Source organism: Candoia aspera, chromosome 6 (assembly GCF_035149785.1).
Source record: "Candoia aspera isolate rCanAsp1 chromosome 6, rCanAsp1.hap2, whole genome shotgun sequence".
Lineage (NCBI taxonomy): Eukaryota > Metazoa > Chordata > Lepidosauria > Squamata > Boidae > Candoia > Candoia aspera.
Genome location: NC_086158.1, coordinates 80,120,246 through 80,146,155, shown reverse-complemented (window position 1 = coordinate 80,146,155; position 25,910 = coordinate 80,120,246). Strand labels below are relative to the sequence as shown.

Below are 25,910 nucleotides of genomic sequence, written 5' to 3'. Positions count from 1 at the left end.
CTCTTCTGAGTTATTGCCTCATAGATGAGGGCGGGTGCCTGCCATTCTTCCCCTTCTGTGTGCACTGGAGAGTGAAATGACTTTTGTTGCTTCTCCCCACAACTCTTCCCTTCTCCTTCCCCACAGCCCCTCATGGCCCCATTCTGGAGCCAGACTACAAGCCCTGGTGCTCCCATATTTCCCTACTTCTCCGCTCCAGCCCCTGCCGATTGCGGCTACCAGGAAAAGCCTCTGGCTGCCAGACTGCTGGCAGGCTTGCTATCCTTTGACCATCACTGCCAGCAAGAAGCTTCTATTACTGCAATTACATCCTGCCTTTCATCTGGGAGTGCAGGTACTGTAGCCTACATGATGGTCTCTGCTCATTTTATTCCCCCAGCAACCACTCTGCGAGGGATTGGAGTGAACCGCAATGCAGTAACAATGGCTTATCGCCTCTGAAATGACCTCTTTGCTTACATATCAGCTCCCCCATGGAACAGCATCCCCCCTGAAGTTTATTTTTTTAGATTTATGCCCCACTTTTGTTTTTGTACAACTCCAGGTGGCCGACATAACGCTCCCCACAACAACAGCCTGGTGAGGTGGGTTGGGCTGACAGAGACCGACTGGCCCAAGTCGCCATCGGGCTTTCACGCCTAAGGGAGGACTAGAAATCATGGTTTCCCGGTTTCAGATTCAGCACCCTAATGACTACACCAAACTGGCTCACTGATGGCCTTGATCCAGTTGTGCTTTTTATAAACCTGCCTTTTCCAGCAGGCCCTGGAATAGGGTGTGTATGATCTACTCCCTCAGTGACCATCATTGAGTTTTGCTTGTCCTTCCTCTGATGCATTTAATTCTCTTCGTTATCTATCTGCTTATTTTGCTATTTTTCATCCTAAAAGCAATGTCTCTCAACCTTGGCAACTTGAAGACGTGTGGACTTCAACTCCCAGAATTCCCCAGCCAGCATGGCTGGCTGGGGAATTCTGGGAGTTGAAGTCCACACGTCTTCAAGTTGCCAAGGTTGAGAAACATTGTCCTAAAGGGTGAGCTGCTTAGAATTGCTTCTGTGATGGAAGCAGCATACATAGGGATCAAACAAGTAAATATATAACATGGAGGGGGGCGGGTTGTAAATGAGAAGAGAAATACACACAGAGTATGTGCTTGAAAGGTAGGAGGAGATTTACAAATGATTTTACTTGCATCCTGCATGGAGTTATGGGACAGACAATGTGATTTTTCTTGTCTCAGGACCTGAAGTAGCTGGGTGTGGGCACCTGTGGGAGTGATTGTTTTACACTCTCGGATGGCCAGATGGAGGGACAACTCCACTTGGATCATGGCATGATACGCTCTGCCTCATCGTTGTGTTCCAGTCACCTTCAGATTGAGGGAGTGGGAAATGGAAAGGCTGGAGTGTGCAGGTGGCTTGAACTACAACAACTATATTTATTTTCAGGAAGGAGAGCTACACTCTCCTTGGGTACAGGTAGTCGTCACTTAACGACCATTCGATTCAGACTTACGATGACACTAAACCCAATTTACAACCGGTCCACATTTACAACCATCGCAGCATCCCACAGTCACGTGATCGCCATCTTCAACCTTGCCAGCCAGCTTCCAGCAAGGAAAATCAATGGGGAACTATGTGACTTGCTTAACAACCACATGGTTCACTTAACAACTATGTGGTTTGCTTAATGACCATCACAAACATGGTCGTAAAATCAGGTTGGATTTGCTTAACACCCACATCACTTAGCGACCAAAATTCTGATCCCAATTGTGGTCATTAAGTGAGGACTTCCTGTATCTAACGTTTGCAGGCTAGTGCTGAACTGGAATCCATCCTTCTTCCCTGAAAACTTAAAGAAATGCTTTTAGAAGAAAAAAGCTTCAACCGTAAGGGCTAAATTAGCTGCAATTAGATCAGTATTTTTTTTAAAGGACCAAAACATCTGACTATATTCTGCAAGGTACTGTTTTTGAAAACATATACTGCTTCGATACATAATTAGGCAAAAATGTGATTTAGGTTCTAATTGTCAACAGGCAAATGAGGCATTACATTAGCAGTATTAAAGCCATTCCAAATTGCTAAGCCTTTTTCTCACTCCGATGGCTTATTACTGTGTGTGGAGCTTCTCCGTCAGCCCTCCACCCACGCAAATGGATCAGGCCCGGGGGATCCATTACATCTGCTGCCATCTTCTGATGAATGCAAGAGTGCTTGATGTTTTAGCACTGGAGTCTTCTCTAGTCACAGAAAATGCAAGGACTGTGGATGGGTTCACACAGCTCTCAACAATCTTTAAATTCTGGGAACTCCACATCGTATTTCCATAACTATTCTTGAACCCTTGGGGAACATGGTGGCGTAGTAATACAGTAAACAAATTAAATGCTGGTCCTCACTTCACATGAGGTGGTGAGTGTACAGTATGGGCAGGAGTCAGATACATGTTTTACTTAGTAGGACGTGAAGAAGCAGCCCCTGTTATCACAACTCTGAGTCCCAGACTTTTATACAATTGCAGCTCTGAGATTTGCAAGCATTTAAAGAAATCATGAGCAAAGATCATTTTAGGTGAAGTACGCCTACTACAGGAAACAGGCCTTTGTCAACCTATCTCTGCTCCTTTTGAAATTGAGCACACGTACACATTGGTTTGCCTCCCGCTCCAATGCCTGAATTCACATAGACTGGAGGCAGACAATGCATTGAAGGCAGCTTGAATTCATCAGTTGCTACAGATGGATGCCCTCAGATTATTTTTCTTTGCCTCTGATAAATGAGTTTGATAGGTTTGAGTATTGTTTCATAAGAATTACCCAAACAGAATTGACAGGGACATACAACTGTGTCTGTAAGCTCAAGAAATGAAGCCTTACCCAAACCACTTTCAACTACCTTAAAAATTCCATTCAAACTCATCTCTAGGCAAGTTTCTTTAAAACTGGTCAAGCTGCAATGTGTGGTTGAGATGAGCTTTTTGTGAAATGACACAGAGGTGGAATATTTAATGGCAGGACAGAGAGAAACCGTGGCTCAGGGCTGAACCCTGCATCAATGCTCCAATGCCCTTGGAAGAATTTGCTTTTAAACCGAGCATCTGGACGCAGAGCAGCTCCTGCTCAGCCTGAGAAAGGAAACCACTGGTTATGCGGTTCAATTTGCCTTGGGAAAACCTTCACATCAAGAGCCTCTCAAGTTGGATGGAGAGCTTGGGTTCCAGAGTGACTGTGAGTCTAGACATCCCCAGTGCAAATTCTGTTTGGTGGCATCTTTCACATTGTGAAAGATGCCACCAAAGAAGAAAAGAAGCTAGCCTAGGAAGCAAAGGATGGGTAGCCTGCCCCACATAGCTCTGCCTTCTAACTCATGGCCCCTGCTTCCAGTCTCAACCTGTCTAACGGTATGGGGGTGGGTGTCAAAGGGAAGCAGAACGATGAAAACAGTTTTCTGGTGTTGAGACACATGCTCCGCCTCTTTGGGGTGACATCTCAGGAATGTACAAGAGGTGGAGCTTGTGGTTGGAGGCCGCTTCCATTATTCTCATACAAGCTGCAAGCTCTGCAAAGGCCCATGAGGGTCGTGAAGATTATTTTAAGAACTGAAAAAAAAGTACGTGATAGATCTGAATAACTGAAATGTACATGCTTAAATAACCCAAAACTCTTAATATATAGCCAAGTTAGATCACTGAGAACTACCGCCTCTTAAAAATGTTGTGGTCAAAAAAGGTCTCTTTTCCTGCTCTTCTGCAAGTCTCCAAACCATTTTCTTTACTGCTTTATCTCAGCAACTCACCAGGTTTCTTTTTTGAAGCTTCCTGGATCTGAATCCTCTCCAGCTCAGTAAGACACGGAGGCTCTGTAATAGCCAAAGCAGAGTTCATCAGTGCCAAATCAGCTCAACGTGATCTTCTGAACATATTAAGGAAGCAAGTTGCTTTCCTGCAACTCTTCCCCAGTCTGGAGGTGAAGGACAAGAGCATTTGCCTGCTCTACAAGCTTGTTGTAAAGATGACTATGATAATATATGCAAATAGGTCTATGAACTTAGGAAAAAGCATTATATGCATTTTAGGCATTTTATTACTTTGTTTTAAATAGAAACAGAACCCAAACTCTAAAATACAAAAGCCCACCAGGCCTTTGCTTTGTTCCCTGAAATCTGGTAGCAGTGGTGGTACCATCAATGTACACCTAGGAGAAGCATTTAGAATATTATCATAATATCTATATTTGTCTGTAAGCAGCTGCAGGTAGTCCTTGACTTACAACCACAATTAGGACCAGAACTTCTGTTGCTAAGCGATGCAGTTGTTAAGTGAATTGTGCCCAATTTTATGACCTTTTTTACTGTGGTCATTAAGTGAATCACCACAGTTGTTAAGTGAATCACACAGTTGTTAAGTGAATCATGTGGTTCCCCATTGATTTTGCTTGTTGGGAGCTGACTAGGAAGGTCACAAATGGCACTCATGTGACCACGGGATGCTGCAACCATCGTAAATATGTGCTGGTTGCCAAGTGTCCAAATTTTGATCACCTGACTGTGCGGATACAGTAGTGGTCATAAGTGCAAGGAGTGGTCATAAGTCACTTTCTTCAGTGCTATTGTAACTTTGAATGGTCATTAAATGAATGGCCGTAAGTCGAAGACTACCTGTACTATAATCATTAGCCTTCCACCTGGAACAACCCAGTGCATTACTGACTTAAAGGACATAGCAGAAAAGCCCAAGCTGTCCCCAGAAAAAAATCTTGTGGTGACGCACTCTCTCTCCAGAAGCAGAAACACCACTCTGCAGTGGAGACACGCCCATCCTTGTAGGTGTCGCAGGAATTGAAGAAAGGCCTGATGCAAATCTCATACTTGTCCAGGTTGATAGCCGCCAGCTCTGCTTGGTCCAGGAAAAGATCACTGTTGGTGTCCAACTTGGAAAACATCCAGCCAATGGAGTCTTTGCAACTGGCCACCAGATTTTTGTCCAGTGCTGCAAATAAATGAAAATTAAAATAACTGGAGAGGCAGAAAGAGGAGTGAGTATCTTTGCACTTCCACGGTTCACAAAATTTTGAAGTCTGTATTCCGCAGTCATGAAGTTGCAGAAATGGGATGCAGATTTCCACATCCAGAGAATCCTAACTTTCATAAGTCCTTCGAATAGTGAACCCAAGTGGTTGATGGTTGTTAGGTCACAACTGATGGAGTTTTTAAAGGTTAATAAAAGAACTCCAAGCAGCTAACAGTAATCTTGCAGAGTAGAAGCATGAACCAAAAAAGAAACTTGCACATTAAGCTTAATTACATTCAGAAATAAATTCAGTCTTCACACTGTAGTTAGATGAAGAAAAATAGAGATAGCTTACTTTTATTCAGTAGATCTGGATACAGGGAGGTTCATAGTAGGAAGGTTCATCACTTAATCATCACTGGTTCTTGGTAGCAGAGGATAGTTGGGGGAGGGCTGCATTCCTGCAGCCCCTCCTGCTTGCATGTGTGCCAGGAGGGTAATGGAGATTGTTAATCCCCAAGCCCAAGAAGGAGGAAGTGGAAATCAGGTGACCATGTGACATCCCACAAGCACAATAGAGATGTGTTTGCTAGAGAGACCCCCTTATGCTTATGAGACAATGCTGAGTTGACCCCTGATAACTCCAACAACAACAGGATCACCAGAGAAAGCATGTATGGGTCATTTGACCTTCATAGGAGTACCACATGTCCTTAAAAAGGAGGAGGTATCTCCTCTCTGAAGGAACTTGTCCAGGCACTGGACTTAACACTGACTTGAAGGCACACACACATCTCCTCTCGAGGCAGCCTAATGAAGAGTGAGCATAACCAGTTGCTGTGGAATGCTATGAGCTAATCAGAAAGCAAGCGATACACTCGTTTGTGTATGCGTGTGCACGTGCGTGCGTGAGCGCATGAAAACATATGTCCATGTGTAGTAATAGAGTGGAGAACACTGAGGAAGGAATGTTTGGGTAGAACACTGATGGGACCATTTTATTAGAAAGAGAATACTTTGCAGTATTTGGCTGTAGGTCCTACTGCTATTTTTAAGGAGTAACCCATCTCCTTACAGCAGGGATGGAGAAACTGAGGCCCTCCAAGTATTGCTACAACTCCCAACATCCCCCTCACTGGTGATGAAGACATACCTGCCTTGAACAGTCAACCCTTGGTGAGCTTTCCAAAGCCAAGCCAAAAATGTAAGCAAAATGTCCTCTATTTAGGAAGCAGAAGTCCTGCAGTTCTGTATGCAGTGCTATTCTATTCTTCAAGACTACCAGAAGAAGCCAATATACATTCCACGAACATACTTCTTTGCATCATTTATGCAGGTCATGGGATTCAGCTTTTCTGAGTGCACAATGTTAATTTATATAAAGGTTATACCGAGTATACATAATGGAGAGTATTATCCCTGGGAAAGATTGGCAGATGCTGCTAATGAGTGGCAAGGTTCAAACTTCAGACTTTAAAGTGAATTTTATGCAGTGTGAAATTTTGCACTGGAGACAGAAAGCACTCCAAAGAGAATATATTAATTAAGCATGCATACTTAAGCATGAGACCCACAACTGCGGGCCTATAGGCCAGATCGACAATTGCCTGTCTTTCTCTGAAGCTAACCTGGAAGCGAAAGAAATACAACGTTTGGCAACAGAAGAGCCATAAGCTCACTTGAAGAGGTTGAGACCTAATGCTGACCTCCCACCACACCCACCACTCCTAGCCTCTTTTCTCAATATAGCTCTCCAGGAAAACACACTACAGATGTGAGAGATCAAGGGGTTGAAATTGGTCAATAATGCCTTCTCCCTCTCCTAATTTCACAATATGTATCAGTTTGCTCCCCATGAACTTCCCAGTGGCTGGAGGCAAGTCATTATGGCTAATGCACCCATCTGCAAAAACTGGCTGATAGAACAACTCGAAATCCCCTGCCAAGGCTGCAGGGGCATCCACAACAAAGGGGCAGGACTTTGATCACACCATCATGACTTTTTTGCCCCCACTCCTTGTGGACACACTGGAAAGGATGGCAAAAGAGCATCCTGTCTGAAACCCAGCCAGTCGAGTTGATTTCATCCAGCTCACTCCCCAGGAAAGCTATTTCTATTCCGTGACATTTAAGTTAATGATCTTCTTCCTGACTGATGGCACTTCATAGTCTGCAAGTGCTTTGGGATCAATCTGCCGACTCTGCTCAGGGACTGGGGATTTTTTAAAATAAGTACACAAAAATGTTTGCTGTCTTGTGCTCACCTAGCAACTGGCAGAACGGATAGCTCCCACATTTCACCCAACTGGGGAGCAAAGTGGCTTGTTCTTTTGGTCCTATTTGGGCATGACTTGCAATCACAATAATTCCCAAGAACAAGCCACAGTTTCCAATGTTCTGTAGGGCCTGGCTCATTTTTAGGGAACAAACGTCAGGATATTTCAGCTATCAAAAATAGGAAATTCCACTCCCAGGACTGGCTTTAGTGCAACTGATTCCACTGGATCACAAGATCTGGGGCACAAGATTATTGAATGGCAGATCCATCAGCCCAGTTACCTGAGAAGGCTGGTTCAGAACTGAGATGCAACTGTTTTGAAGGTCCACTTAAGCAGGCATTCCTAAGCCTAAACCAAAAGTTTAGTCCTTACCCCTTCTAGAGATGAGTAAAGACTGAGTATGAGTAACATATATATAATATGTTAATAAAAGGAAAAAAATAGCTAAGCAGATCATATTTAACAAAAATTAACTACAATAAAATCATTAAAAAGAAAGGAAAGAATGGAAAGAAAGGAAAAAGGAAAAAAGAATTATCGGGTTTCTAACTTCCCCCTTTCTGTACATCCATTAATTTGCTATATTGTAGACATTTAAGTCCAAAGTGTAAGTCACTATATTTGCCACGCTGCATGATGTATTGTATCTATGGGAACCATTCTTGCTTAAATTTGGTTAGATCTCTGGTGTGTGTGTGTGTGTGTGTGTATACTGTATATACATACATATACATACACATAAACACACATACTATCAATTTTTTCATTGTTGCACTGCTGCACATTCTCCAAGTTCCCAATCAGATATTAATTTCAGTGCCTTTTTCTTCAGTGGAATTGTCAAAATGGCTGACAAGATTGGATTACATATCTTGTGATCTTTAAAAAAAACTGGCCTGCTGTCAGCCCCACTAAGTAGAGCAGACCACAACTCCACAGGAAGGGTAAAATTACTTTTATTGAGATTAGCTATAATAATAGAACCATGCAAGTCTGCCTTCTCTTCCTCCTCATAGTTCAGTGAATTAAGGAGGGAGCTTCCGAAAGTTATCTGGATGTTCTGGACTTAAAAAGTGCTTTAGCTCCTTTTACCTAGGCAATAGTACCTGCATAGCTCTGTTGAGGTCATCTTCCTTAGTCTACACCTGCCCAAGAGAAGTCGGAGGTTAGAAACTCCTCCCCCATGCAAGAATTTCATGAGCAAGGAGGGAATGTTGTCTTTTTGGTGTAGGATGTTCATTATGTGATTCCCCCACTTTTGGCTTGAACTAGTAAGGGCCTAGGAGGAATGTACTGCATTGTATATCAAGATAAATGTTTCCTCTGGACAAAGAGAGCCATTGGATATGGACTTTGGTAAACTGGGTGAAATCACTGTGGGTGGTGACCCCTGACTGACCTTGGCTGCTCTTGAAAAAACTAAGCATGATTGGAAGACCAACAGAATTCATAAGATATACTGTAGACTAGGCCAGGAGTTTAAAATAAAAAGAGAGACAGGCCGTGTGGTACAGTAGATGGTAGTTAAGGTGTTGGATGAGCCAGGTTCAAGGCCATCCTTAGCTATGGAAACCCACTGGGTGACTTTGGGCCAGTCATACCCTCTCTCACCCCAACCTATCCCACAGGACTGTTGTTGGATATAATGAATGGAGATCCCATGTAAGCCATCTGGAACCCTTGGAGAAAAGGTGGGAAATCTAACAAATAAATAATATAAAAATAAATAAAATGTACATCCTGGAAATGGAGCTATGCAAAGCACATAAAAAACCAGATGAAGCTTTGAGCCATTGTGGCTGCCATCTTGACATTTTTGTCCATACCTTGGGGACAGCTCTGCCTGGAAGAAAGCAATACCAAGCCACTGCCATTTTGCTGACAAGAAAACAAGGATATCTCCTCCACCAAAGGTCCAGTTTAAGGGAGGACTTGACTTTCTCATCTGACAGCACGATTAACCAGTTTGGGTGCATCAGGAGTGGGCAATTTCCACAGGACCAGGGGATGGGGGCACAACTGATCTTCCCAACATTTGAAATAGGTGCAGGAGAACATCTGGAGAGGCAGTCATGTTACCACCATTTTTCAGCCTGTTTTGGGATAGTTTTCTGGTGGGTAGGTAAGGATGGGATGGGAGGGAGAAGAAGAATCCATTGGAAGGTACCCTGCTCCCATTCCCAAGGCTGCCCTGAAATCCAAAAATCAGCCCCAAATTGCACCACATACATTTGGCCATTTGCTGTCAAATTCTGGCAGCAATCTAGGAGTGCTGGGAAAATGCAAGTGGCCCAAGGGTTGCCCACTTCTGCTGTACATACACACAAGGGACAAAAACTGCAGTCTGCATACCTTTCACTGGATTGGGCCCAGTGTTTCCAGAGCTGTTCTGCTTGGCATTCTCATGCAGCAGTTGGAACCAGTCCCGCAGTCGATCACCCAGGTCGGCCAAGTCTTGTCCAGTGCAGGTTTCTGCAAATCAGGTGGTAGCATCTTATGTGAGCATCCCAGATGACAGCAAGCAGGTAAGCACAAAGTTACTGTGCTGGTACACAAGTCCTTCTTAGGGTTTTCCCACACAATTGTTCAAAGGATACCAAAACTTTGTTTTGTCCATGAGAAAAGTAAGCAACGTGGTATTTCATGCTCATGCAATAAATTCTCGTGTCAGGGTAGGGGGAGGAGAATACAGAGGAGTAAATTCTCTAGGGCAGCAATGAAATTGATCAGCTAGTATAGTGGCTCACCTAAGACTTCTTTAATCTGGTGATAGAAAATTGCAATAAAACCTCAACTTTACAGACCACATGAGGGGGAGGGGGAAGGGAAGGAGAAGGAGAAGGAGTATCTATTAAAGCTGAAAATATATATAATTTATTTTCTATCCCGCCTTTATTATTTTTATAAATAACTCAAGGAGGTGAACATACCAAATATTCCTTCCTCCACCTCCTATTTTCCCCACAATAACAACCCTGTGAGGTGAGTTGGGCTGAGAGAGAGTGACTCGCCCAAGGTCACCCAACCGACTTTTATGCCTAAGGCAGGACCAGAACTCAGAGTCTCCTGGTTTCTAGCCCATTGCCTTAACTACTAGACCAAACTGGCTCTTTTGAATGTCTGTTAAATTTGAATCTATGTAATTTATGTCATCTGTGTCATTAGGTAATTATGCAAATTGATGCAAAGAGGTAAATTAGATCAATGGTCCAGACTGTTCCAGAAACTGTTCCAATAACAGGACCTTGACTGTTATTTGGCAGTGAAGTCCAATGCTAACATTATGACTGTTGTATCTGAAATCTGCCAGAAAATGGTCTATAAAATCAGGTTTTATTGTCATGCTAAGTTTTCACTTATTTTTATTTCTTATATACCATAGATACTTGAGTTTAAGTCCATCTGCAGATAAGATGATCCTCGAATTTTTAACCAAAATACCATGAAATATGTGCCATCTGTAAATAAGGCCACCCACACTTTTTATGGCATTTTGGTTAAAAATTTGAGGGTCTGCTTCTCTGCAGATGGGCTTATCCATGAGTATATACTGTATATGGGATATATGGGTACTTTTAAAAAATATTTCTGTAGATACTTGCAGATAAGCCAAACTCTGTTTTAGGGAGTGTATTTTGGCACCTGAAATTCTTGGCTTATCCATGAATATATACAGTAGGTTATGGGAACTTTGTGTGTTACGACCAACAAATTTTATTATATGAACAGTTCAGTGATCTCCTGATGCTCATTTGTTTATCTTTTATTGCTTGAACTAGAACTGAACTACAGATACTATGAAACTCTCATTGAAAACTGAACCCCAAACTTAGTAGTTTGAATCTCTGCTTTAAAGCTTCCTTGTGCTTATTCTCAGAGGCAGTTTACAACAAAATTATCTGGTCAATCGTGGCCATGTTGCCAGCCAAATAATGTTGATCTTGTCCTCAAAGAACCTGTTTTGTGTATTACTGGAGGACTGACTTCATCTATGTTCAAAGACTAACTTCATCTATATTCAGATGGTGGCACTGTCCAGGATACCAACACATGTATACAGCAGAGAATGTCATGTGGAGACAGAAAAGGTCAGCAATGCAATACAGTTCAATGTCTAATCCACCCAGTGCACTTGCTCATTCTGTGTGTCTACAGAGCCACAAGATGGAGGATACAATCATCCAAATTCTGAGCAGAACGATCTCTGACCTTGCTTGACATCTGTGGCTGAAGTCGGACTATGTTCACCCGTGCATGGGCACTGACCCTCACACTTGACTGTCAGCTGCTTGTTGGTCAGACAGGCCTGCTGTTCCAGTTTACACTGCAAGAGAGAAACAGGGAAGTCAGATGAGCCAGAAGCACATGGCCATCAAATGAGAATAACTTAAAGGTAGGGAACCTTGCTGGTGTTCTCATAAGGTCTGTCTGGATGACCTTAGCCTCAACTCACCTGGTCCTCCAATGCCCAGACATGAATTCAACAGATTATAAAACTTGAGGTACTGTATCATATCTTAATTCTAGAAGAAGATAAGGATTTAATGCAGCAGCTGGACATTCATGCATAAGCATGTAACAGATTATTTTTAATCATCCTAATTGCTAAATCTTTCTATTACTTCTACTATAAAACACATTCCTTGTGGTGATCAATATATTACCACACAATATTAATATGCTGATACGCAACAGAAATATACATTCTCATACTTTGCAATTTCCCTATGTCACTAATTCAAGTCACAGTAGATCTTACAAATATTCCTACTGAAATACATCTGCCTCTGGATTCATTCTTAGAACTGAAAGAGACTTCTGTTCAACCAGACTAACTCATTTCTGATGCAGGAGACCTACTGCAACATCATCCCTGAACAGTGGTCCTTCAGCTTCAGCTTGAAACCTTTCATGCAAAACAGTCTACCACCTTCTGAGGCAGGCTGCTTGATTAATGACCACCTCTGAGGCTGCTGTATTGTTTCTTTGCAGTTGGGATGTCTACATTGTTTTCTGTCATCCGTATACACCATACTCGGTAATCCAACTATTTCTTTAACAAGATCAAGGTTGGCATATCCTTTGTGGTCAACTCAGAAGTATGCCCCTTTAACACTTCCATAATTTAGTTTGCCCCTCATTTCTTTAAGAATATAAGCATATCTCTTGGATCTAAGCACTCTAATGTGTTTTAGATCAGACATAGGTGGACTACTCCACTCTGTTTAGAAGTCTTTATGGATGGTGGCTAAGCTTTTGTATATTCTACTGATGATACCTAGAGAATGCACAAGTTACAGTATTGGCAACAAAGGCTGAGCACAATACAATAATAAAAATAATTAGTATGCAAAATCTTAGGCTTTCCTCCAAATTTATTGCTCATGCTCGCCACATATCCTTTGTGCTTTGTAATGTTTCACTTTTCTCTTTGAAAAGGTAGGTGACAATTGCATTTAAAAGGTCTTTTAAAAACCTGCTTTTTCCCCAGGCCTTGGGCTACAGTGGATTGCAAGTCCTTGATAGGATTCTGCAAGTTAGTTGGAATGGCTTTTTCTCTTCTGGACATGCATGATTCTTTTATTTATTACTTCCTTGCTGTTTTTAACATTGTACACCAGAGTCTTCATGAAGTTGGTAGCTTTATTAATTTGACAAATAAATAAACAAATAAACACATTTTGAAAAATCATCTACAAATACCAGGGAAAAAATCCTTCCAGTTACCTTTATGGGAAAGGCCCTGCAAAGGTTGCTGTAGATTATATTTAAGGGTTCCTTTGACTGTCTTTCTGTGTAAGTTAAGTAGCTTATTCCAAGCTGCATTTGCTTTAATACAATCAATACATCTGAATTCAGAGCAGCAGGACCTCACTGTAAATTCCTTCATCAATTCTGAAATATATTCAATATTTCTGTGGCCAAATCAGCAATGCCACAGACCCATACAGTCCTTGAGAACATACCTTCGCAGCATTTGTTAACTCTGTCACACATTCTGATTCATAGAGATTATCCTAATTTAGTGTTCCTGGCATGATTATTTATTTATTTAGATTTATATAGCCACCTCAAAGTGACTCTTGGTTCTTTGTCTCTGTAAATGAAGCAGCAACTAATTTTGAAAAGAATGTCTTGTAGCTATTTTTATATTCATAATATGATTTCCCACAAATATTACAGTTTTAGCAAATGGTTCCTTTTCCCTACACCTGAATTTGGCTACCGTTGGTGAGACAGTTTGTTGCTTTACAACTCCCAACTATGTCTGAAAAGATCTAGATTGTTAAAGAAATGGGAAGAGGCCCAAGTACCCATAAAGAGCTTTATAAATCAGTTCTGAACTGATTCTGTATAACTTGTGACTTTCTTTTGTTCTGCATTAGCATTATATTATTCTTACAAATATTTATATATTGCCCAAACTTAAACTCAAGGCAGTTCACCAGAACAGAACACAATATCATTCCTACAATACACAACACCCCATTAAAATATATAAAATCCCATTCACTTAAAACCAGATTAAAAATATACCAAAATGAAAAGGTAGTCAATGTCACTATTTGTGCCCAGGAGCCTGTGGTGTTAATGGTTTTGCAAAAAAACAAGATGCTGAATACCAAATTTACTTCAGGGGAGCTCTACTGTTTGAGGGTGCCATTGAGGACTTCATCCAAGCACACATCTGCTTAACTCCATGGGATGTGTGGACCCCACTCCCAAAACCCAGTGGGCTGAATGCACAGGATGAGCAGATTCAAACTGGAGGAAATGGCCCTAAAGAATTTGGAAGCCAAGCCATATAGGATTTTACAGGTTAAAACCAGCCTTGGATTGGATCTGGAAGCTTAATGATAAGGATTCTGCTCAGTTTTTTGGGGGGGAACCCCTCACTTTGATTGTAGTTTCTGGTGGTTTGGGGAGTGACAGTGGCACTGCAAAAAGAGACTAGTGCAAAACACTCCTCACAAACAATAGTTCTCAAATTGGTCAGTGACCAATATAATGAGACACGCCAACTCTAGATCAGGGTGTAGCAAACGTGCTCTGTAAAGCTGTCTTACTGAAGAGATCAACTGCAGAGAGAGAAATCCTTTCACTAAACTGGCAGACTGTATGTGACTAAGATTATGGCAATTCCAAAGGAACCAAGAAAACATCACTGGTTTCCATACCATCAACCTGAGAACCTCAGCTCTTAGTTTTAGTTTTTGTAAAAGCATATTTCTGTCCCTTGTGGTAGGGTGAACGTATGCTCACCAGCTTGTGAGTGATGGCTTGAAATCTAAGAAGGAGCTGGGGGATGAAAGCTCTACATATTGGGGAGCAGGCTTCAGTGACCTGAATAACTTTTTGCCTCCTGACTTGCAAAACATGAAGAGATTGTGCAAAATGCATACTGTTTGTGGAATCCAGCTTGGACCTTCACTGAATTGGTCACCCATGCACAATTTTAATGCATGGTATACATGGTCCTGCTTACAACTCAGTCCAAAACACATTATACGCCCTGCAGGGTTCTTGTGGCCAATTTCTCAAAGGCTCTCGTTCCAGTGCATTTTCCCTTGTTCCCAAGCTGGTACTTCTTCTTGGCACAGCAGTCAAATGGATACATCTGATGCTTTACTTCCTGGCAATATATCAGAAGAGTAACAGCTTTCCCCCTACCATGTTTTCAGCAATATGGATCTCTCTTCACTCAGACTTTATAAATTCCAGGGCAGATTGTATGGGATTGTATGGGAAGGATTTAGTAGCAGGCTGGCTTTTTGATCCTGTTACGGCTTTATTATTTAAATTTCAAGCAATGAGGAACTCAAAACAAAGAATAATGAATCTTCTTAGAGTTAATCTTCCCAAATGAAATTTCTTGCAGTGTCCTGTATTTGGGACTAATCACACTAAGGCTTCCCGACATTCTTAGATGCAGAATATATTACAGACTGACTGCTTCTCTCCTGCAAGCTATAAACATGTTTTCCAGTCATTGGTTGACCTGAGCACAAACATTTTAATAAATTATGATGCCCTGAGAAAAGGGTATGAAAAATGAGAAATCAATTACATTTAATGTGATGGTAGATGTGTTGCATAGGACAAAGCATTGCGTATATGGGATGTACGGGAAGAGGGGCCTTTGTTGGTAGCAGGGATATCGGTAGGAAAGGTTTCTGACATGTTGCCAAGACATATACAGACCTTGCTGGCATGAAATGCAGGCATACTGAGGCGTTTTTAGCTCAGGAAAAAAGAACAAGAAAGGGAAATGATAGAAATAATATTAGATGTAGTGTGAAGGAAGTGGGCATCTACTCTCCCTTGAAGCATGTATGAGAAGCTGAGCACAAAGTTATCATGATCCCTTGACTGATTGAAAAGGATCTTCAGCCCCATAAAGAGTAATCTAATGGCTGCTTTGCCCAGTAGCTGGTTGTAATGTGCTTTGATTGCCCCGGCATGGTCCAGCATGATATGGGAGTTGTATGAATCTTAGCCTTTGTTTGTAGTAGGAAGAATACACTAATTTGAGTTGAGACAATCAGGGGAAGATAATTCTTCATAAGAGACTTGGATTGATAGGTCAGCACAGCACAGCACAACCTAGGATAACCAAATAAGCTTTGATTCGGGAAGTCCCATTACCCAATGCAAGGCTGATTGTCCTGAATGTAATGTAAGGCACGCATAAGAAACACATTTTTGGCATTCTAATTATACCCCTGCACCATTACTTAAGAGATTTGCTTTGCCCAAAAAACTCTGACCATATTTTATTGCTATCTAACCATTTAAAAACAATTAGCTTTACCTATGATATTCCAGCTAAGCAAATCTATTTTTAATTGTCGCCATCACCACCAAGTGAAGATGTTTGCCATCTTGATGCCAACATATGAACACAAACTCTTCCTTTTCTGATCAAGATCACTGACATAATTTGGGTAACTTCATTTCTGATGTCTCTACTAATATAAATGTAATCGTTGATTTAGCAGTGATAAAGTGTAAAGTGCTTCACAGTTTTGGATGTGGAGTCCTCACAGTTTTCATAGGAGATAGCTATTGTTCCCACTTTTCACAGAGAAGCAAACATTTTGAGAAACCCATCTCCTTAATGTATTCCCAGAAGATACCTTAGATAAAATGAATGATATTAACGTACTAATCTCTATCCTTGAAACAGAAAGGTAGGCTTTGACACTGAAAGGATGCAACCTAAGTAACTAGCATTTCTCTCTACATTTTTGGATTTCATCCAGACAGAGGACATATATATTTCCCTTCTGCTCAAATCAATATTTTATTCTTACAAAAACAGCTGTTGTATTACTCTGCTTTAGCTCAGAAGGAAACATCAGATATCAGCTCTCTGAGCTTCCTTTCTCATCAAAGAGGACCTAACAAGTGATATAACCATACTTTTCACACGACCAACAGCTTGTGAGATACAAATCAAGATGACTTATTACATTATATATCACTTTTCCTCCTGGGACAAAATTTTTACTCTTCAAGTAACTTTGCGAGCATGCTAGGCCATGAGAGAACATTTGATTCAATTTCAGACTTGAGCATACTGTACAGGGCCTGCCAAAGGAAACTGCAGATTAAACTCAATGGGCCACTCTAAATTGAAGGGTTGTGGGAATTTGTTATCAGGATGTTAGTGCTCTAGTTATCTGATTTCTGTGCCATCAAAATATACATAGTCTGCAGAAATTAAGCAGGTTAAGCCCCCCCCCCCCCCATATGTACTACTGTTGCTAAGAATTAGGAGTTGCTAAAGGCTTTTTTCCCATATCAAAATCCATGCATCTAATGGCACATATGTAAATAGCATGCTGAAAGAAGCAATTTAACATCACTTCAGCATAGCTTCAAAGGGAATGAGACAATGCAACCTGGAGCCTCCAGGTATTTTGGATAACCATTTCCCAAATCCTCTACCATAATAGTCAAGACTGATGGGAGTTGAAATCCAAGCACCCAGAGAGCAGTGGGTTTTTTTCTCCCTCTGGGTATCTTCTCCAGCCAAACGTATCTCACAGAGGTTGTTGTGAGGGTAGAGGCGATGCAAAGAATTGGAAAGATGTGGCAAGAATAATACGTGACTCTTTTAAAAAAGGAATGCTTCACCCACACATAGGCTTTACATACTTATGTTCTAGAATGAAATTTTAACTGATGGGCCATTGCAACAGGTACCAACTCCAGGCAAAAGTTCAGATCCTCTCAATGATCCCCAGGAAAAAGTCCAATCTGGTATAAAGCAGGCTGATGCTCTGCAAGCCCAAAGTCTGTCTCCCCCTCTGCTCCCCATCCCTGCTTATTTTCAGTATTAGATACTGTTGTTTTCTTCCTCACCACAGAGCTGTAAGTATGGCCATCGGAGCCACAGACGGAGGCGAGCTGGGTCATGTGACAAGGTTTGCACAAGTTCTCCTTGTTTCCATGGAGCTTCATGGCAGGCTGTTTGATACTGTGCCGGTGCACCGGAGGGAGAGAAAAAAGAAAGAGCAGCACATGTTAAAGTGGGGCTAAGCTCAAGGGCTCTTCCTGTTTTGAGAATGTGAAATGCCCCCAACCCACAGGATAGAGGAGGAGGCTCCACAAAGGACCTAGAGGACCTGACTGCAATGCTAATAACCCTGAGGAGAAGTCACTAAGGGCTATCTTCTCCCAACCTGGTGCTCTTCAGAGGTGTTTTGAGTACAGGTTCACAAATTCCCAACCAGCATAGCTAATGGGGATTATGGAAGCTGTAATGTTGACACTTCCAAAAGACATTAGGTTAGCTAAGGTTGCCTCATGGCCCTGAAGAGAACAGGCACAAATCAAGAGAAATGTTTCACAGCAGCAGTGAAAAGCAAGGGTTCACCTCTAAGCTTTCAACTGAATGGTTTATTCATGGCAGAAGGGACAAGGCAGTCTTTAAGGGAGAAAGATAAGGCACATGGAAACTGAACTTTGTTGAATCAGCCTGGATGTCCATGTGCAGGAGCAGAAGGGGGCCTCAACCATGGGTAATAGTGTGCAGCGCACACCTCTCTTTCTCTCTGACTTTTCGTTCTTAAATTTAAAAAGAGACCAGAAAAGAGGATGGCATTCCTTTTATTTATGCAGTACAGCTGGCAATATCCTACTTCCTTGTTCAGTAAAAGCATACAGGCTCCCCAATTGCAAGTCACTGAGGAGCAATAGCACTAGATGGCAAACATCATTAACACTTTTACAAAACACAACAAATAACTTTCATCTTGCTAGATTAGTGTCTCCCAGTCTTGGTTCCTCAGATGTTAGGCTTCAAAGGAGGTCTCAGAAGTACAACTTCCTAGCATCTCTTCTGAGTCATCCAGAGTGGAGGGGTCCAAAAACAGCAGTCCTCTGATTTGGGGGTGGGGGGTGGGAAGGCTCTAATAGGCATAAAACGTGGCACTCAACATACTGTGCTAACTCTTGATCTGGCCGATGTTGCACATGGCTGCCTGGGGATAATGAAATAGAAATCCAACATCATCTGAAAACCCAGATTTGGGGAAGGCTTGTGCCTAGACCAGGGGTTCTCAACCTTTTTGAATCCATGGCACAATATTTAATACAGCAGTAGTTTTGTGGCACACCAAAAAATTATTAATTGTATATATTTATTTTTAAATGGGTAAGGCATGGTTTAAGGGGAAGTTATACATTAAAAAAATATATATCTGCACTGTATTGAATATATGGATTAAACTGAATATACCTAGTACAAAAAAAAAGTAAGAAAAAAATCTTGTGGCCTACAAGAAAAAAGCCCATGGCGTACCTGAGTGCTGTGGCATGCCAGTTGAGAACCACTGGCCTAGACTACTATATGTAGGATTTGGCTATTTCTTCCAGAATTACAATAACTCCACCTTCTCTAAAGTGGCCATAAGGCCAGCCAGCCGTAAAATATCTGGTTAAATCAACAAGTAACAGAATAGCCAAATCACTCAGTCAGGCATTAATGTGTAACTTAGTTGGTTCCTTACCGGTGCTCCAACTTTTTGCGGCTGATGCACATGGCCCGCTGGTAGCCCTGAGCAATGCATACCTTATGCCGGCTGCATTTGATTTTCTGGCAAGGATCTTTTGTGGTATCCAGACCTAAAAAAAGAGGCAAAGGGAATGTGTGTTATCACATACTACACTATCCAAAATATCACCCACCCTGCTGAATCTTTACTGTAGCATCTTCATGTAGAGTGTCATCTAATATACTACAGAGCAATCCTGGTTACAATCCTGGTTACCTATTACAGTGCTGTTTTATGCAGCAATCTCAGGATTTGATGTCATTTTATGATTTGATTTTTTAATCGAATGGATGTCTAGAAATGCTGGCTGGGGAATTCTGGGAGCTGAAGTTCACACATCTTAATGTTGCCAAGTTTGAAAAATACTGTTTTATACAGATGAATTTCTTGCTTTGCGGTCAAAGCATCTGCTGAATCATAATATTGGAAAGTCATGAATCCTGATGTGATTCCCACCAGAGTTAATGTAAGGGGATCTCATAAAGACTGTTTCCCATCTTCAATCATAACCCATATTATTGTTTAGATTAAAAAAGAAAAAGAAACAGTAACTATGGATTCCAGCCAAACCACCTTGGGACTGGTCATGCACACCTCAGTTTGAATTAGTGACATTCGGGCTCAAAATCTGAACACTGTAATTAATCATAGTGACTCAGTCTAGGAAAATAGGAAATGATCACCCATTTGCTCTGATCCAGCAGAGCTGATCTGTTTATCAGAAGTCTGCCAAAGGCAGGTTGCCACTGACTTAGGGTACATATCTGCCACCGCATGACAGTGCTTATCCATAATATTGCATCATACTGACAGCTTGAGTCTCTTTAAGTGAACCAAAATGTGCAACCCCAGTGCAGGCCCTCCAGTTACATATCACTAATTGCCTGCAATAATTGCTAGATTTGGATTGCAAACAATGCTTGGGTGTAGCCTTAGGCCTCTCCATTTCAATGGACAAAATAAAAGAATTTGTGGGTTTGTAACCAGCAAATGTTACAGGCAGGGAAAGGTTGTTAGGCAGATGCTCTTATACAATTTTCTGAAGGTCAAAAAAATCAGGATTCCAAGAAAGTCAAGACGTGCTTTAGATTGGATTGAACTGAACTGACTTCATAAGTTAACAGATATGAAAGGATTGGTGATTGAGTGCTTCCTCTTTATTTCTCCCCTGGAAGTTTCTTTTTAAAAATGTTGACATCTCATGTTATGAAGTCTGCCAATGTGGTAATTGATGAGCCTACACATTTTTACTGCTTGAATATATGAAGTTGCCTTGTACTATGTCAAATCACTGGTCTGGGCACTTACGATGTTACCTAGTTGGGTAATGAAACATCTGCAAGCAAATAACCAAATTCAGAGAGCACCAAGGACTCCACAGTTCACCCCTGAGCTAAGGATATTCTCTTCCATTGGTACCACTGGTCTGTCTAGCTCAGTAAGGTCTTTCTACAACAGCTCTTCCTGACCCAATGGGTTTCTGGATGGAATATAGCTCCCATAATCCCTAGCACCATGGTCAGTCAGGTATCTAGGAATTTGATTAGCTAGATAACTAATGCTACTGCATTAGTTAACTAGAAACACCCAGCAATCCAGGAGCTAACAGATGATGAAGCTATCATCTACAACATCTGGAAGGCACCAGAAGCTAAGGAGCCATCTTTCTCCTTTTCTTCAGACTTATCTTAAAAATCAACCTTTTAAGAAAAGTTTTGTTTGTTTGTTTATTATACATTACCTATTAAAAATTACTGAAATGTTTCTACAGTCTATCAACTGACAGGACAAAAACTGTACCAGCAAGATATTAAATTTCAACTCTGCTGATAAACTCTGTGAAAGCTGCACTTCCAGCAGTTTTCCAGACCTGGTTATAGCTTGTCTTGACTACTGCAGTGTGTTTTACAGGAGACTATGCCTGAAGTGCAGTCGGAAGCTCCAACCGGTATAACATGTAGCATTTTAGCTGCTAAGAGGTATGCAGCATTGTGACTACATCACTCCCAATGTTTAAAATATACATTGTTTGTCAGTGGTTTTCCATGTTCAGCTCAAAGTTTAATTCAGTTTAAGATATAAAGCCGTGAACAACTTTAAGCATGGCTATCTAAGGAATTACTTTTCTTGTTACAGACTTGCCTAGTTATCAAAAGTAGTTTAGAAATATTTGAAAGAGAAAACACAAACAAATGAATAAATGTAGCTGTGCCTCTGCTCCTCCTCCCTTCTAAACAGCAAAACTGTAAAACTTGATCAGCTGTTTCATATATACAGTACATTGAGCCAACACTGTAAGAAGTAGTCACTTTATATTACACTAAATATTCATTTTTTAAAAAAATGAAATAATACATTTTTTATCAAATACCTAAACATAAAAATGGTCAGTGGGTAACCATGGCAGTTCCAAAATGGCATTGTGTCTCCCAAGAATGCTATCCTACAGATCAGTCATATCTTTAAGGAAGTCATAAAACATAATTGATTAATATTACATTATCTCCTTGTGTATTCCATTTCTTCCATAAAATGTAATCCTACCCTGTTTTACTTTTTATAATATGGGCATTTACTCAAAACTCAATTCTTTACTTCTGCTGAACAAACTTCTCATTTCCTATACTGTACACCCATTCAATGTTTTTGGATCAACTGATTGTGATATCACAACTCTGAGATTCTAGCAATTAATTGACAGCAAGAAAGGAAGCCAAGCAAACTGTAACACGTGTAAAAATGTAAACTCCACAGATATAAAAATGGCTTGCTTCCACCATTCACATAAACCACAGTCCTGTTCCCACAGCTGCTAGCCCTGTCAAACTTCCTATCAGTGGGGATAGTCCATGATCACAGTAAATATTTTTGGAATTCAAAGTTCATACATGTGTTTTCAATAAGCAAAGCACCTAGCATCATATGAGCCCCAGTCCCAGAACAGCATTGGCAAAGTCACATTGCCTCAGTAAAGCTTTCCCATTGGCCTGGTAGGCAGCAGTAGGCTTGGCTGAGCCACTGTAGCCAATCAGTGCTTAGGAGGTGTGTTCTGTTTTTCTGTGTCTTGACATAGTTCTGTAATGGAGAGACTTGATTTTTCAGTTCTTCTTTCTCTTCACCGCTTGACTTTGGAGGACTAGATTAATTGAAGGGATTTAGGTGGTCCCCCAACATGACTGACTGGTTTAATTAGCTTAACCTTATGCATTTGTCTGGGACTAAATTTAACCTCCTGGGAATTAACCAGTTAGGTCAATATGACTCCTTTTGTATATAGAAAATTTTCAGTGTAATGGACGTTCAACTGATTTAATGGAAAAAAACCCACTGGTACCAAGTTTTGTCCAAATTTCAGGCAATAATGGATTTTGCCCAAACAACAGACAAAATTATTTATTTGGTTAAACTGCCTGAAGAATGCCCTCTCTCCCCTTCAATATTGGTATTCACTGTTATCCATAAAGTAAGCTTCATCATGAACAAATTTGTCTTTGGGCTTGAAAATCTTTTTATTTTTTATTTTTATTTTTGCCATTTAGTAGACATTCAGCTTTACTAAACACCCATCCCACCAATAAACTAAATCAATGGCTTAGTGCAGCCCCACTACATTTAGCAAACAAAGAGTAACAGTTCAATTGTACAATAACTTATCATGGAATAATCCCCATTAAAGACAATAGGGCTTACTTTTGAATGGACATGTGTAGGATTGCACTGTAATTAAGTAAACACCTGGAAGACAATCCAAATTCACTCACAAAATAGCTGGCTATGGATATAGATAGTCAAATCTATTGAATTCCAGGGCAGGGAAACAAATGACAAAATAACCTGTGCTCAAGTCGCAATTCAATTAATTTAAGGATACCCATTAGCAGGAAGGTTGTATATGAATGGAAGTCACAACAGTTTGAACTCTATGGAGTTCAAAATGCAATCATGCTGTTAATGCCCAGAGGATTTTTTAAAAATTGTTTATAGCAAATCCTAAGTACAAGTATCAAACAGAATATTATTAGAGGGCAATATAATCTAAATTAACACAAGAAAAACTGCAAGCCTATATGTACTGTATTAATATATATGATATATAACAAGGATTTCCAAGAGAATTGGGAAAACAAAGGGAACACAGACAAATTACTAGGAAATATAAAATCACAAAGGAAGCCATTCAACAGAGATGGGTTTTAACTAAGGAGAGGAATAATTGGAATGCATCCTTGACTCCTGGCACTGGTTCTTTGATATGTCCTAATATTTGAATTGGCTCCTTTCCAAAAGAAAAATACCAAGCTTTAAAGGTAAAAAGGAAGATAATAACCTTCATCCACAAGGAAAGTTGCAATTTGTAAACTGCATCCATAGCTGATAAAACTGAAGGGGGCAGAACTTTTTTTCCTTACGTTTGTCTCTATGATCATCCTGCCATGCAGCTATTTTCAAATGTTTACAGACTGGATAACAAGCAAATGAGATGAACCATCTCAGTTAAAGTTCCTCTCATTTTCAGTGATTTTTAGAAAAACCTTTCTTTCCAAGTGACTTTAGCCATTCATTTCTTGGAGGCAACAACACTGTAAAAGAGAAGGGCTATAAAAAGGAAAATTTACCTTCATCTACAGGCTGATTATCTTCCCAGCTCTTGATGTAGTCATCCTATTAGGGAGAAGAAGAAAAGAACAAGTTACTAGTTAAACCGCAGAAAATGTCAGCTATAAAAATCTTGTTTTTCAGAATGCCAGGTAAATCAAAAGTCTTCCTCTATCTTGGGCTTAGCATTACAGGACTGGAATTTGGGAGACCTCTAGTTTTAATAGGGCCAAAGAGCACTGAGTTGGGATAGACTGCTTTAGAAGTAACATTAACACAGAGGGTGCAACCACTGATACTTCCTTGATGGACCTAATTCCAGAAACAGAAACCATTATCTGCCTACAGTTTCTGTTAGACTTACTTTTGTTGCATGAGGAAGCCAAGTATTGGATCACCCAGGGTCTACAAAAAGCTGCACAAAAAAAAAATAAAAAAGGGAATGGACAAAATCTAACCCAGGGAATTTGCCCATGTTCAATTAAAATGTTTAAGCCAGGAGTTCCAGAACACCAGACCATATCCTCATTCCTCTTATTTTTTTTAATGAGAGTGGCAAGCAACAAACAAGGTAACAGTCCACTGAAAATCAGTGCAACATTTTCTGGTTTAAAAGCCTTACGCAATTAAATATAAACATGCTCACCAAACCAGAAGAACAAAATAAAAACGGTTTAATGATAGAACCATCAGGGTACAAAATTGCCGTTCTGTTTCATCAGAATCTCAGCAATCTTTTTTTACTTAAAACAATGGCAGCTTTCTGTTTGCTGAAGCTTAAAACCGATTGACGTGATCAGTTCTGAACACCACACTTTTCCTCCTCAATTTCCATGCCTTATGAAAATGTTGTATGTAGTAAAAATCCACAGTTCCCAACTTGATTTCTAGAATATGGAAACTGGTAACCTTGCCATGGGGGTTAACAGTTTTACTAGTCTGGTGGTAAAAGGAGAAGCCTGTCAATAAGCTAGGAACAGCCAAAAACATGCAAATATTTTTGTAAAAATACTTGCTGAAAATTTGGCAAGGGATGGGTGCAACCTTGAAGAACAACACTCAGTCTACAAGATCTTTTGATTTACATTTAACATACTGATGGCATTGTCAACAAGCATGTATTTTTGACAGCTAGTACAGACATTACAGCAAAAAAAAAAAAAAAAGCTGATGCAAACCATCTATTTCAATGAGGGACCTCATCTGCAGTGAGAAACCTGGAGAAAGAAAATGATCACAGAAACATGCGGTTGTCTGAAACAAAAAAGCTGTCTTTATCTTATGCGATTTCCTCTGTAACATGTCATACTACACATGGATGTTTGTTTTTGTAAGCTAGATGTGGTGATGTCTATGCTGGTTTTCATGCAATTTTAAAGATTATGATGGAACACAAAGGAAACTATGATTTTAAGATAGGCTTTCTTTGTGATAACACAGAGATGGCATTTAGAATCAATTCCGCCAAGCACCATTTTCCTTCAAGAGATGTGGTGGGAAAAGGAGGTGGGTGGACTTGAGGATAAAAGGAGATATTTTGACTTCAGACAACAGCCTCTTTAAGGGGAGATGACAAGGTGTTATACATCCCTCTCCATTTCTCCTGCCAATCTTTACAATTAGAGGCCGGGTTGAAAAGAGAAGCCTTTTGTTCTAATCCAAATGGCTTTGGGGAAGTGTCAAAATTGCTGGTTCTCAAAAGGATTGGACAGAAAGCAAATGCGAGACTTGACCCACATCTGTGAATTGGCTGCGGAGATTATTTGGAGACAGTGCCTAGATCTTTTTCTCTGCACTTGCTCTGAATTTATAGGCCATCCCCAACAGGCAGGAAGGCCTGGCCAATTTTTCATGGGCCTTGTTCCACCACTTAGAATGCCCTTTAAAGGAAACCAAAGCACTGTGCCAGAGAAGACAAAGGAAGATGGTACAGGACTGATGAAATGAAAAGCAGA

General features: G+C 40.7%; 1 protein-coding gene across 3 annotated transcripts in view; it reads right to left on the bottom strand.

Annotated features, from left to right (window-relative positions):
* Positions 1–25,910, bottom strand: part of SPOCK2 (SPARC (osteonectin), cwcv and kazal like domains proteoglycan 2) — a 78,001-nt gene that overhangs the window by 3,289 nt on the left and 48,802 nt on the right. For all 3 annotated transcript variants that reach the window (XR_010068230.1, XM_063307501.1, XM_063307500.1), the window contains exons 2-8: positions 23,976–24,021; positions 19,315–19,429; positions 17,666–17,780; positions 11,507–11,621; positions 9,650–9,769; positions 4,779–4,997; positions 3,806–3,868 (exon numbers count right to left, since the gene is read on the bottom strand). Coding sequence is in view for 2 of the 3 variants with exons in the window: in XM_063307501.1 (XP_063163571.1) it covers positions 3,806–3,868; positions 4,779–4,997; positions 9,650–9,769; positions 11,507–11,621; positions 17,666–17,780; positions 19,315–19,429; positions 23,976–24,021 (793 nt within the window). In the remaining variant the exon portion in view is untranslated. The remainder of the gene's footprint in view (positions 1–3,805; positions 3,869–4,778; positions 4,998–9,649; positions 9,770–11,506; positions 11,622–17,665; positions 17,781–19,314; positions 19,430–23,975; positions 24,022–25,910) is intronic.